We start from the raw sequence: 13,770 nt of genomic DNA, 5'->3' as shown, positions 1-13,770 counted from the left end.
TCACATTAATCTCCTAAACGATCCTGGACCTAAGAGGATCAATACTCATTTTCAGGGAGCAGCATGATCCCTTAATGTAGTGGAGGATGGCTGCTTATCCCTCCCGCCCCCCCTTCATTCACCCCCTCCCCTCCTCTATTTTAATTCCCCATTGGATGAGCAAGAGTCAGCCTTTCATTTCATTTCATGGGCCACTTTATTTAAGGCAAGATCGTGCTTTTATTGCTGTTGTCATTTCTCAGGTGACTGGCACCTGTATGTCCTGGTCATAGAGGGGATAAAAACGGCCTCCATCTTCATTAGGGTTTCACTCTGAGGAGCTTTTTTTATGACATTCGATCTGTCTCTTGTAATAGACTCTCTTCCCTCCCCAACATTCATCCCAATCACGGTGGGGTCACACAGGGTGCCTATGTATAACTGAGAGCGTGCGTTTCCCATTTGCGTGAATTCGCTGCAGTGCAAACTTTGCAGAGGTTTGCAAGAGCAAATAAATCGCTCTGGTTTTACTCCACTTACTTTGAAACACATCAGAGGCGTCTTCGGTCTATTTCGTATTAGCGGTCCTCGTGTAATTGTTATTCTTTGTTTTCCACAGACGTTGAGAAAAAGAAAAAAATGACTTCATGCTATAATAGCGGCGTGATCCAAGGAAAATGGGAAAGATCTGACTTTCCACTGGATAACAAGCATCCTATTTTTCCAGACTCTGTGTGCAGCTCCGACCGCACGCTTAGCTTAGTGTCTCATCATTGATCTTTGCTGATGCAGACTGTTTCTGGGGCCTTTTTCATCAGGAGAGGTAGCCACAGTGCAATGAAAGGCAGGCTGCCTATTGGTGGAAGAGGCCACCTAGAGCAAGTTTGTAGGTGTTGTTTATGCTAAAGCTATTACTCTGCGTCTGGGCAGCCTGCCCCGAGAGCTGGACCGCTCTGCTGCTACTGAATTATTCACCTCAGAGGTCTGCCATCCCGTGTATACAAGCTGTCACATGTAGCTGAGTGATAAGCTGATTGTCCTGCAATGTGGGGTTTGTTACTCTGTGTGTGTAAATACTGTACGGGCAGATTTATATGTTGAAATGTTGTGTGTGATTAAATGATGAAATCTGCAAAGTCTAATCCAAATATATCTCTGAGACTTCTGCTTGCTTCTTAAAGCACTAGCAGCTCGAAATCGTTGCATCCTCCTTAAAACAGTTTGCCTTGACAATGCGGGATACCCCAAACTGATGCAAAACCGGGGTTATGCAGTCAGTATGGGCTGAAAGATGATAACATCTCAGATACAAGAAGTCCAGGCGTGAGAAGCCAATTACAGCCCACTTTGATCCTGAGTGGCCCCGACCACTAAAATTATTGCCGAAAGACGTGTTTTTAAAAAAAAGCCTTCTTCTTTTTGCTGTTAACAAGTTAATGTATATTCCACACTTATTCATGTTTTATAAAACATCTATCTATAACTTAAAAGCTTACTAGGAGAAACCCTTGAAGCTGTTTTCTGAACTGTCATATTTCAGGGCTGCTGAGGTGTCAAAGCTCATCATTAAGGGTGAAGGGGAGATCATCAAATGTCATCTTTATGGGGAAAAGAGTTAAGAAAAGCGCTAGAAAGACTGTTAAGCTGATGATTAGGATATCCAACTCTGTTGATAACTCTCTCAAGATGTGATCCATTCTCTCTGCTGAAAAATCAAGTGAAAAAAAAGCATGCCATCTTTTTTTTGCAATTTTTACTCTGCAAAGCCGTTGACTTGTTCTGGCCCCTGGGCCCTACATTTGACACTTCTGGCTTGTAGTCATCTGCTTCAAGAATAGCCACGACTCTAACACACTGCTGCAAGTCATGGGACCGCGAGCATCATATAAACTTCATCTTTCCCCATCACTACAAGCATCCAGAGGAATTCACCTCAAACATGTGATCCTGGATATTTCTCTTCTGTTTACACAGTGTGGTTCGCCCTGTGTGTGTGTGTGTGTGCCCGTGTGTGTGTGTGGAGGTTTTAGGTCTGATTGGATACAGTCTGAACCTGCTGATTGTGCTGGCATGTCTGTGTCCTCTTCATCACCGCCATAGAGGGTTCGGCTCAGGAGAACAGCAGGGTCTTTCTTTAGGTGGAGGATTGAATCAGTGATGACAGTCTCATGACTGCTTCCTCTTTCTGACACACAAACACACACAAGCCCTGGCTGCTGTTTTTTGCAACCCTACTGTGCTCACACACAGGAAAACATACATTCAAACAGAACAGGTCAGGCTCAGGTGTGAAAAAAAAAGAAAATGATTAAAGATAGCAAACTCCCTTTAAAAATGCACCTGAGGAGTCTCCTGTGGAAGCCATGCTTCTTTTAAATCTTCATTAAAGTTTGCAGTCTCCTCTATCCGTGGCTACTTACCTAATTTACAAAACCCATCAGTGTGAGGGTAAGGGGGGTGGGGGCTGATCATCCTAAAATCTGGTTGGAAGGAGATTTGGGAATGGCAGTGACTGAGCAGTAGTGCTGGGAAGCCATAAAAAGAGAGCATACTAACTCAACTTGTGCCAAACGTGGCCTTTTTCATTTCAAGTGTTCACCTTCATTTTCCAGGGCCAAATTCTCTGAAAGGTTCCAAGAACAAAGATCCAGCACGTGACAGATACAAACCGGCTCCAGGCTTTTTTGCATTCTTCCTTGCAGTGCACTAATCTGCTTACCTACTGGAATACCTGTACAATCACACACACTCCCAAACTTATCCAAAACGGATTAAATAACTACTAATTCTTTTATTATTTACATCTCTGTCATGTATTTTTTTTATTTGTTCGTTTTGTTTTTGACATTTGTTCCACGTGCTTTAAAAGTCAACAAAACATCCAAATAATAATAATAATAATAATAATTTGGAGAAAAATATATTTTAACTAACTTCCAATTTGCGCTGTGGTCATAAAAATAAAATGTGGTGGAAATACCTTTCAGTATCATCAAAGAAAAATACACAGAAAAATATTTATGCTGTTTAAAAACACGCCACATTCGTGACAGCGGAGCAGGTACGGACTCCACGCAGCTTTCTCTCTCACTCCCAGCACTCCGCGTGAAGGATACTGGCAGCGTGGGTCGATGAGGTGCGGGAAGGTGATGCCGTAAAGAGTGTCGTAAACCAGGTGCGGAGAAGGGGAGGTGAAGGGAAGCCAGGAGGAGGAGGGGGGGAGAGAGGGGGGTGAGAGAGGAGGTGACTCTCCGGCAGCATTTAGACACAACGAAAGGATCATGGCGGATGGCCCCAGGTGTAAGCGCAGAAAGCAGCCGAACCCGAAAAGGACCAACGGTGAGTAAAACTACTTCCGACTCGGAGCTTTGCTTTCAGAGATACGGTGTGAACGCCGTCCTGTCTCCCAGTAATTTTGCCGAAAAGTTTCGTGGCCCAGAAGTCCGGTTTTTACTCACCGAAAGTGCTGGGAAGTAGCAAGTGAGCGCTGTATTACAGCCCTATGTGGTGTACCGTTATACCTGGGTCGCGGCTCTCCCACCGCCTAGCGGCTCTCTGCGCCGGAGACCGTTATACGCACCTCAGTCCGTTATGAGTGGAAAAGCTTTTGTTTCCACTTTAAACTGCTTTATTCGTTTAAACACACTTTGTCCGTCTCTACAGGCTGACAATCCATTGATTTAGTCCCATTCTGTCGAGTTATTGAGCCCACCACTAAACTCGGACCTGTTTCTGAGGGGAAACGGTCTACCTGATTCCTGTTGCGGACCTCGACGGACACATTGTGTTTTTACATATGGATAAAAGAAATCATTAAGCAGAACTGTGTTTTGGTTTGGTTTGTTTTTTCTCGACGATGTTGATAATTATCTGTATTATCTGTGCGCGTGTGAAGCAGAGGGGACACAACTGTTTGTTCTTTCTTTCGCGCACAGGCAGCAGGTAGCGACAGGACACTGTTGCTGCGCTACGAGGGCTGACAAAACGAATTTTCCCCCATTTAACCCGACCTGTCCCGTTATCCAGACACTTAAGTGTGAATGTAAACACAATTTTCAAGCTTTAAAGCCGAGAAGCGCTGAAACTGTATCGGTGTATTGGAGCTCGCTTTGAACACTTGCCTTTCCTCTAACTTAACTGTTTCATTTCGATGCCGCACACGCCGTGAACATTAAATATGACTTGTCAGAGAGGGTTTGACAGTGAAGCAGTGGTAGAAAGCTTGGGAGAAACATGGATGGGGTAGCCGGAGGTTCCGGAGAACGAGGAGTATCTCACGCGCTGTTTGTGTGAGCAGGGCGAGCGCAGCCCATATAAGGACAGCGGATCCTCTCCTGTCGCGCATTGGGAATCCTGATTGTTGTAGGACGGTGGTCGCGAGCGAACCTCTTTACTTTTCTGTCTTTACTCACTTCATTACAGCTTGTAGCCCGCAGCAACATTTGAAATGGTTACATTGTTTAATGTTTTAACATGCCGACGTGCGAAGCAAGACGGGGTTTTTTGTTATTTAAGGGTGGTGTGAAAATACTGGTGAACCGTTACAAAGTCGCATGTGCGGCTCTACTTTGTTCAAATATCTGTCTCCTGGTTGTGTGACGCGCATAAATGGACTTTTGCGAGTATATAACGTCTGTTTTTTCCTGCTTCGCTCTTTCTATTTACGTGCTGGACTGTGGTGAAATCGTCGTTTCCGGTGCTCGGACTACTTTTTTTCTTCTTTTTTGATTGACAAAACAAGTTGTTCCGTCGTGGATCTGACAGCGTGTGGCGTCCATATCAAGTAGTCTCGGTCCTGCGTTAGCCTGTGTACCACCCAGTGTAGCTCACGGGAACTGAGGTGATACGCGAATATCGCTTTTATTTTTGCTTAGTAAGATGCGATGGCTCCTGCGCTGCTGAAAACGAGTTAGTGGGTGGGAAAATGCAAGCAAATTGTGCCGTGTGGATTTTCTGTTGATGTCTGATCAATTTAGGAGAAGAGTATAAAACAAAAAGAGAAACAAAAACTTTGAGCCACTGCTATTTATGTTCTCCATTGTGATTTTGTTCTCTTTTCATAAGGGTGTGTTTGCATTTCATTCCTGGAGCGGTGTCCAACGTGTGGACACACCTCAGATAACGGTCCTGCTGTCAAAGTGTGGGTATTTCTATTAGCCCTGGGAGGAAGGGAGCTTTTAAAGGACTTCTCATGTGCTTTCCTTTGTTGCTCTTTCTCCTTTCTTTAAGTTAACGGGCCTGTATTAATCATTTCTCACTGATGACACGGCCCTATTGATATTTAAAGTCAAACAGATGTGCTCCTTGTTTCCTTGCCTCATTTGCATTTCCTTCAAAGGGGATGTTGAGGCCTGTGTTTTTAAAGTCCTTGCTTCCTACCACCACCTGACAAGGCAGGTGATCTGTCACATAAATGCACCTCTCAGCTGAAGGGGATTCCTCAGAGAAGTTAGATGAAGCTTTTTTTTTGTTTTTGTTTTGTTTTTGTCATGCTCATTTGATGTCTCTCCCTAATCATAAGACCCTGTTGCTTTTTTAATGAATGAAGCCCTTGAGTTTTGCTCGGCTTGTTATAGTCCGAGACTTTGCCAGCAGAGAGGGAGCCGAGATCAAGGTGAGCCCCATTCCCTGTTGTAAACAGAGAGGTGTTAACAGCCTGCAGGACAACAGGTGTTTGCAATCGGCGGGATACTACAGCTTCCTTTGTCGCTTCTCCCCCCCGCCCACCCCTCAGGAATAGCAGCGGTAATTTAAAACAGCAATTTGGGAATAGAGGAATGCGGACGGTATTAACATTCTTTGCAAAAATAAACAGGGTCATTGGGGGGGGGGGGGGGGGGGGGGGGGTGCTGTGAAGGAGCTTGTGCACAGGTAGCTTAGATTTCTGTTTATTTGATAATATGACGCAGACCTTTTTCCTCATCTCCTCGCGTGTCTCCCGCCCTGCATCACTCCCTCTTTTGCTCCCTCTCCGTCATCCTTTTTCTCTCTTTCACACACACACACACACACACACACACACACACACACACACTTGTACCACCTTGATGAATCATCCATCAAATAAGGCAAATGAGGTTGCGGGCTCGGCACTTGGCAACAGCTCATGTAATGTTGAAGAGTATGTTTATTGGCCTGGTAAAACTATACTTAAACTATACTTGGTGCCCTGGACTCACTCGCCCTGTCTAGAGACCACTGAATACAACCACATGCTGTAAGTTTGTGGAATAACAATTTAAAAAAGAGAAAGAAACATAACAAACCAATAGTTTAGCTGCAGCTTGTGCTGTTTGTGTGAAACAAGTGATGTTTGGGCCCGTAGCGGAGGCTTCGGGAGGAGGTGGGGATTGGCTGCCACTTGTGCATCTTAAAAGCCATCTGTTTACATTTAAAAGGTCCACCCCTGTTGTGGGAAGAGTTTAGCAGAGGAGGAAATTTTTCATTTATCTCGCTGCTTTTCACCAACTTCCCCGGCAGCTTCATTTGAAAGTGCCAAGTAAGAAGAAACCCCCCCCCAATCCCCCCAAAACCCCTCAGCTCCTCCTCCTCCTCCCTTCTCTCTCCGCTCTCAGTCTGTCCCCTCTCACTCCTTGTTCCAGATCTAGAGCTCGTCCTTTATTTCACATTTGGGCAGGGAAGTTTTGGGGGATTGGACAGGGGGGCGGGTTGGGACACAGTAGCCAGGGGTGCTGTTGATTGCCCCCTGACCTAGGCACCCATGCATGCTTAGAGTATGACTTCACTTTCCCCCCTCTGTGCCATTGTGAAGCTTCCAGCATGTCCAATTGTGTTTGTGTTTAAGTCTGTTCAATGACAGGGGGAAGAGGGGGAGAAGGAGGATGGTGGTGGTGGGGATGGTGAGGGGTCCTAGAGCACTTTTTTTTTCTCTGCTCCTCCTTTCTTCCCCCCCCCCCCCCCCCAATTCCTCTCTGACCCCCTCTAAATTGCAAGCTCCGTGTTCCCAGTGGAGTCGAAAGGGGATGGGAGGTGGAGCGGCGAAAGATTTATACAACAGGTGACAAGTGAGGGAACGATGCTGGCAAGATATAAAGAATGATGCATAGGCAGCCAGCTCCCAGACCTCTGAAGTAGTTGCACAACTTGTTTTGAACATCAGCAAAAAATAAATAAAATAAAAATAACACAATGCAGGTAGAAATCGCCTACATTAAAACTTTTTGCTTTTTAGCTAAGCTTCACATTCTTCGTGTTGGAAATAAGCTTGAGATCATCTGACCGTTCGGTGGAATTAAAACGATGTGATGTACGACCACACTCCCACCTCTGTTAAGGCGGCTTAATGATTAGCTACTCCCATGGAGGCTGAGAGCATTAGCCTATAAAAAGGTGCTCTCCCTCCATAAAGAAGGAGTTTTAAACCCAGAGTCAGTTTCAGTAACCCCCTTAACTGTGCTTGGATGTGCTTTATTGGGGGGGGTTTGTGTGGCTGAATGCTTAACTGGACCATTGTGTGTCACGGCTTTAGTGAGAAAGCCTGAGGAGAAAGAGCCTGGTTACCTTTGGAGTTTGCCTGCTCTACCTCATACACTTTCAGTGGCAGAAGAAAAGGGCCATTCAGCAGGCCCCGGGATGGGGAGGGAGAGCCCTTTTCACACTGGGCTTGTGGGAAACTTCTCCTCCATACTGTGCATGCCATTTGCATATGACCCATTCTTTTCCCAAAGGTCCCTGTGAGGGAGGAATCCGTGGAACGTTCGCAGAATTCATCAAATCCCTCTCTCACGTGGCCCTCAGGGCCCCTCGAGAGGCTGGCATCGAAGCGCTCTGTTTGACATTTTTGTCTCAGAAATGTAGCTTGTGGCTGCGTCACGCTCACTCGCCTTAATGTTAACAGCAACGCATCCCCGTGGCATTTCTGTGCCATGTATGTTTTAAAGTGTGCTCGCCCATTCTGCTGATTTGAATGTCAGGGTGAATTGAAGGCTTAATTTGGCACAGCAGGCAGGAGTTTCCCCAAATCCCCAGCATGATGTGCATGACAGCCTCCGAGGCTCCTTAACTGTTGATGATGCAGCCGTATGCACAACGGCAGTCGTTGCCACTCGAAGGACAAAAATATCCTGGAGTTGCTGACTTAGGGTGTTTGGGGCCGGGGGTCCGGATAATGGGGGTAAGCGGTGGGAGCTTGTAGCGACGCGTCAGCTCGGTGAACTGGACAAAAACACAACTGTCGCACCCTCCCGCCCATCCAGAATCATCCTGGGTTACTTCACTCCAGGTCATGTTGGTAGTGTAGTAACAGCATCCACGCTTTTCTTGTTGTTGAGCAAGGTGTGTGTCTCTGACTGCCTTGACCCTAGCCACAGATACTGCCACAGAAAGCGGTGTAGGCTGGTATTTGATGCAGTGCAGGGAGGAGAGCTCACTTAAGTGTATCATGTAAGCTAACTGAGCAGAAAAGCCTCCTTTGCCCTCCTCTCCTGACTCCAAAGCAGTGAGTCATGGGCAGAAAGGTGTATTTGCAACCTTTTGAACTCTCCCAGTCTTTCTTCTTTCCCTCGCTCCTTCCACACAGGTGTGGGTGTGATGGACAGTGATCCTGAGTAGTGTGTATACTTGTGGGAGAGATTACCTCTAAATTGCCATCCTGCCGGAGGTAAACGTTGCGTACACCCTGTCCGTTGCTGTCTGTTGATGTGTGTTTTTAATCATGTTTTTGGGTCTGTCTACAGACCCCTCCTCACATCATCACCGCCGCTACCTCCTTCTCTCCCATCCCACCCACCCCACCCCCCCCCCCCCCCCCCTCCCTCCCTGGGGTCCTCAGTGGAGCGGTTAATGAAAAAGACTGGACTGACACAATAGGCAGAAGGCGCACCCGGTGTGGGGCTTTTACACCAGCTTGTGTTTGCAGCAAAAGCTCATCAGGGCGAACCTCTGCTGACCACCTTTCTGTCGTGTTTTTGAGACATAGATGTTGGACATCTTATCCTTTTTTATTGTGCCCGACCTTGTTACGGTCCCAGAGCGTCTCTGTCTAGAGGGATGAAATTAGATGACATCAGTTCAAAAGTAATCCACTGCCGTGTATTGTGCTTTGAACACAACCCAGCGGCTGGCTTTTTGCCAGCCCCTTATGATGACCATATTGATTTTCCTCTCCATAGCACACAGAACTGATAATGGCACTCCTGGGGGGGGGATACACATTCATATTCACATTTGATTCCAGTTGCCCAGTCTGGTTGTGATGTCCCGAGGGACACGGTGACGAACAAATCGACTGCTCCTATGCCTTCCCAAGCCTGTGCAACAAGGTAGCTGAAGCTGGGCTAGCCTTGCAATTGCTTCAGCGAGAAACGACAAAAAAAAATCTTAGTCACCCTGTTTGTTAGTCAGAGAAGAGAAGGCCGGCCGCTATGCTGAATGTCAACATGGATAAACATCCTCACAGGATTAATGAGAGGAGAATGGGCAGTCTGAAAACAGAGGGAGGGCAGAATAGCGGAGGCATGGAGATTCCTCATTGCCCCATTTAACCCTTGAGCGTTTTATTGAGGTCCTCACTGTCCAACAACTGCGAGCTGACTTACCGTTACAAGAAGGAAGCTACAGTATCGGACAAAGAATCAAGTGATAGTTTGTCTGTGCAACAGCAAACGCATTAAAACAAAGACACATAAAAGTACTTTCGGTTAGTGTTTTCTGCAAGTCTTATAAGACAGGAGGCTCAAAATCTGCTTCGCTGAGAGCCATGTCATAGTCATGCACTATATTATATATGTATAGTATGTTGACATGCTTTCATTTAATCAGTAATTAATGTCTCATATAGAATTTTCACATAGAGTTTGCACTGTTCAAACGCTTCAACAAGCCCATGATGAAAAGTTTAGTCTCCTTTACAGGGTTTTAGTCAAGCAGCCAACTCACAGCAATCTGTTTCACGAGCCTGAATCTCACAGCTGCTGGCAGTGTGGAGCATTTAATAAAACCAAATACATCCTGATGTAAAAGCACAGTAATGACTCTGTAATTGTGTTTTTGCACAGAAGTCTGCAAGTCTCACCTCACAGGCCTAAAAAAAAATCAGCTTTACCTCTAACATATTGCTTAGCCATGAAACTGGCTACATGTAAGCATGAACCTTACCTTTACAGCTCCAGCACTTTGAGGCCATCCTCAGTTATGGTGAGCTGTGGCTGGATGCCTTTATTTAGTGACTCTGCTGCTGCTCGGTGGATGCAAACATAATAACGATAATGCAAATGAAATGAAAAACAGTCTTGTTGTAGGTGGGTTTACACTCAGTCTGTGTTCGCCAGTCACTCAGAATTATCAACTTTTGTTTTTGTTTCATTCTCTGTGAGCTAGCTTGTTAGCGACAGGTGCTGTAGAGGGGCGCCACGAACTTCATAAACTCTTTATATGACATATCTTCTTCTAAAGAAAAGGACAAAGTGTTTTTTTGGGTCTCTTACTGGAAATGGAACAAAGCCAGTGACCTTTGACCTGTCTCAGCCCACCTGTGCTGACTCAGCTCACTGCTGCCAGCATTCAGGTGTTTACAGTGAAAACATACTTTGACCTCCCTGTGTGCGTTTCATGTATATGTGTGTGGCTCTAATGGATAATGAAATGAAAGGAGTGAATACCTCTGGATCTCCACAGCCAGCCTGTCTGTGTTCCTCCTCATTGCTGACGGCGCCCTCCCCTCTGTCATTACAGCGGCACCAAAAGTCAGTGAAGCATGGCCTTTAATTGATCCTGTTTGGAGCTGTACAACATTATTAATTAGTGCTTGTTCATCACTCGTTGGTGTGTTCCTACAGCTCATCGTTAGCTGTCGGTGCTCTTAAACGTCAACAAACTTTCTGTAACTCCCCGCGTCCTCCTCTATGTATTCTTTTCGTTTCTGTCTCTCGTTCGTCTCTCTAGCAGCTGCCTTGGCTCAGACTCTCCAGCACCAGCAGGTGCTGTAGGCATACAGCACTCATAAATAACACCTGACAAAAGTATGAGAGAGCCAGAGCCACGGGCAAAGCGAGGGAGGGAGACTGAGATTGAAAGTTTCCTCTGGCAGGAGGAAAGAGGGTGTGGCTCACGGTCAAACGCTGGCCTCCTCAAGAAGGACATGATCAGAATAGAGAGAGAAAATGTGGGAGAGGCAGAAAAAAGAACTGGAACGGAAGCTTCTTTTTTTTCCTCTGTGTGGATATGTGAATGTGTTGCCTATTCTTCTGAAGTTTGCACTCCTGCTCAGTGCCAACTTTTCAATAAACCCCTTTCATGCAAATTTCTAGTAAATGGACCCTTTTAAACACAAGGCCAGCTCTAAAGTGACTGGTTAAGGGACTTGAATTTGAAGGAAGGCAGCGTTGTCTTTTCTGTAATTGGGTTGTAAGAGCTTGGAACAATGTTAATTGTGCTCTAAAAGCAAATGAAGAGGTCAGAAAAGAAATTATATGCACACTTTTATAATCATCATCAGTAATGAACCAGCACTCGGAATAAATGAACCCATAAATCAGCCATGATCAAGGGCCATTAATGAACACCGCTCAGAGTCAAATCTGAGCTGTCTCTTTGTCGTTTTACGCTCTTCAAATTCAACATTACACGCATCCTGTCTCGTCAGAAGCTATCGATCAGCTTTTCGGGGCGAAGGTTAGTTTGTCATTTTTCTCTGGACTCACCGCGAACAAAACCAGGAAGTGTGCGAGAGATTACGGCCCAGGATGCAACCTGAAAGCCCTTTATCTCTGGGAAAACAAGAGGCTTCCTGCAGACCTGCTCCCATCCAGGCCACCTCCCCCTCCTTCACCTCGGCGCACCCCCGGCACCTGTGGCAGCCTATTTAAGGATCCTCATCAGGGGTTGTGGAGGCCTCAAACCGGGGCAGAAAACATGAAAGGCTGGAAAAGGAACCGGCACTACAGCTGACACGCTAGCTTGGAGCGCATAGAGGGCAAAGAGAAAGAGCATTTCTTTTCATTAGAAATATATGGCTTTTCTACCACACATTTAATGGTTGCACTGGCTCCTTTTACTTATTTGTATGTTTTGTTGTTTTTGCAGAGGCTCTTGCCTCGCTCACCTCCAGTGTTCCAAACACTGGTAATGACACGGTGCCTGTCATGTAACTGTTTCTAACACTTTTCGTTGCCAGTGTTTGAAGTTAGGGTTGTTTTTTGCTGTATTTCTTCTTCCTAATGTTACCAAATGCTTACACGGGCAAATTATAAGCCAGGTCATGAAGCAAGGTTAGCCAAATTTAGAGTGAGATCATCCTTATTTTTAAACTGCATTCTAATATTATCTTAGTAAGGATCCATAAATAAATATAGATGTTAGGGAAATCAGTTTATGTTTCATGTGTTTGAAAGAAAAGAGCAGAGTTAGCCACGTTACCCAAACTCACAGGTAACTTTATTGCTATTTTCAAATGGCTAATGTGGCAAACTGCTCATCGTCAGTCTTATTTAGTGTCGCTATAGTCTTAGAGTAGGCGTCACAGACCATATATACATTAGTTAGTGAAGTTCCACTGTGAAGCCTTGAGCTGTTTTCACAAACTTTACTAAAATCAGGGCGGTTAGCTAGCTAGCTGTAGCCAAACCTAGATGTGCCTGGCATCAAGCAGCAGAGTACTGATTGCAGTTCATTCAACAGCACTGAGTGTCATTACATTGTAATCTGTAGCTGTAGTGAAACAGTGGCCCAGTCTTCTGAAGGGTCTTTTTTACGTGTTAGAAATGGCACGTCAATGCTGGTTGGGTCACCTGATGGTGTGTCGGTAGCCCAGAAAAACCTTGAAAACACTCCCTTTGCTCCTTTAAGTTACTGCCACAGCTGGCAAGAGTGGTTTGTCTCGACAGTAGCCTGCGCTGAATTTCAATGACCCTGCCACCCCCACCCGTCTTATTATGCCATCGCTGCTAACTGGCTCCCATTCACTGCAGTGTCCTGACTTCCCAGAGGGACCTAGATAAACAAGGGCTATTCAGTGAGTGAAAGGCCCACCCCCTGCCAGCTTTGGCCTCTCCTTGTTTCACTGCCAGGCTGCAGCGCGCCTCGCTTACCAGTGCAACACCGACGCCGGCAGCAGCAGCGGGCGCGGTGCCACCGACTCTGCCACACCGCACACTTTCTTAGGGATTAAAAGTAACTGTGAAGACTTTGTAAATCTTGTGTTTCTGTGCGAGTGCGAGTGTTGCTGTCAGCAGTTATCTGTAGGTGTGGTGTGATGTTGCAGGCCGGGCTGACTTCCTGTTGTTACAGTCCATAAACGGGGGGAGCTCAGGGGTGGGGGATGCTCCCATGAGATTACCCCGTGACAGTCACATGGTCTAGCTGCACTGCATTCGAAGGCTGTGTGTTTTCTGTGTTTTGTGTGTGTGTTAGGTTTTTGAGTGCATTCCTAACCTCCACCTGAATCCTGACCTGAGTATGACCCATCTCTGAGGCTTTTTCGGTTTCATGTGATTCCCATTCGGCCATCTTTCCTGTTAATCAACACATCTCAGAGGAAAACCACACATCTCCCCAGGGTGTCTCGCTTGCTCTCTCTGTCTCTCCTCACCAGATGTTTAAACGCTGTTTGTTTGTTTACTCTATGGAAGTCACTTTGATTGATGCCTACCATAAACTGGGCCTGGAAGCTGATGCCACATATCTCTGTAAAATATTTTAAAGAGCCATTCGTACGAATTACATCAGCAGCCTTTGCAGCTCAACTGATTACAGACATTGGGGGTGATGGCTGGCAGCTGCATAGCATTGGTAAGCATGAGGGACAGTGTCCCCTGTGCTGTAATGGCCCTCCTG

At 46.1% G+C, this 13,770-nt stretch overlaps 1 protein-coding gene across 2 annotated transcripts in view; it reads left to right on the top strand.

Annotated features, from left to right (window-relative positions):
* Positions 1–3,222: 3,222 nt before the first annotated feature.
* Positions 3,223–13,770, top strand: part of zeb1b (zinc finger E-box binding homeobox 1b) — a 50,657-nt gene continuing 40,109 nt past the window's right edge. For both annotated transcript variants that reach the window (XM_085286254.1, XM_085286253.1), the window contains exon 1: positions 3,223–3,318. In XM_085286254.1, coding sequence (XP_085142380.1) covers positions 3,261–3,318 — 58 coding nt within the window. In that variant the 5' untranslated portion in view covers positions 3,223–3,260. The remainder of the gene's footprint in view (positions 3,319–13,770) is intronic.

This window comes from Mchenga conophoros, linkage group LG9 (assembly GCF_057382185.1).
Source record: "Mchenga conophoros isolate Kocher_MC1m ecotype Shallow Benthic linkage group LG9, M_conophoros_male_GT1.1, whole genome shotgun sequence".
Taxonomy (NCBI): Eukaryota; Metazoa; Chordata; class Actinopteri; order Cichliformes; family Cichlidae; genus Mchenga; species Mchenga conophoros.
Note: the sequence above shows the minus strand (reverse complement) of the source record. Positions and strands in the feature narration are given on the sequence as shown.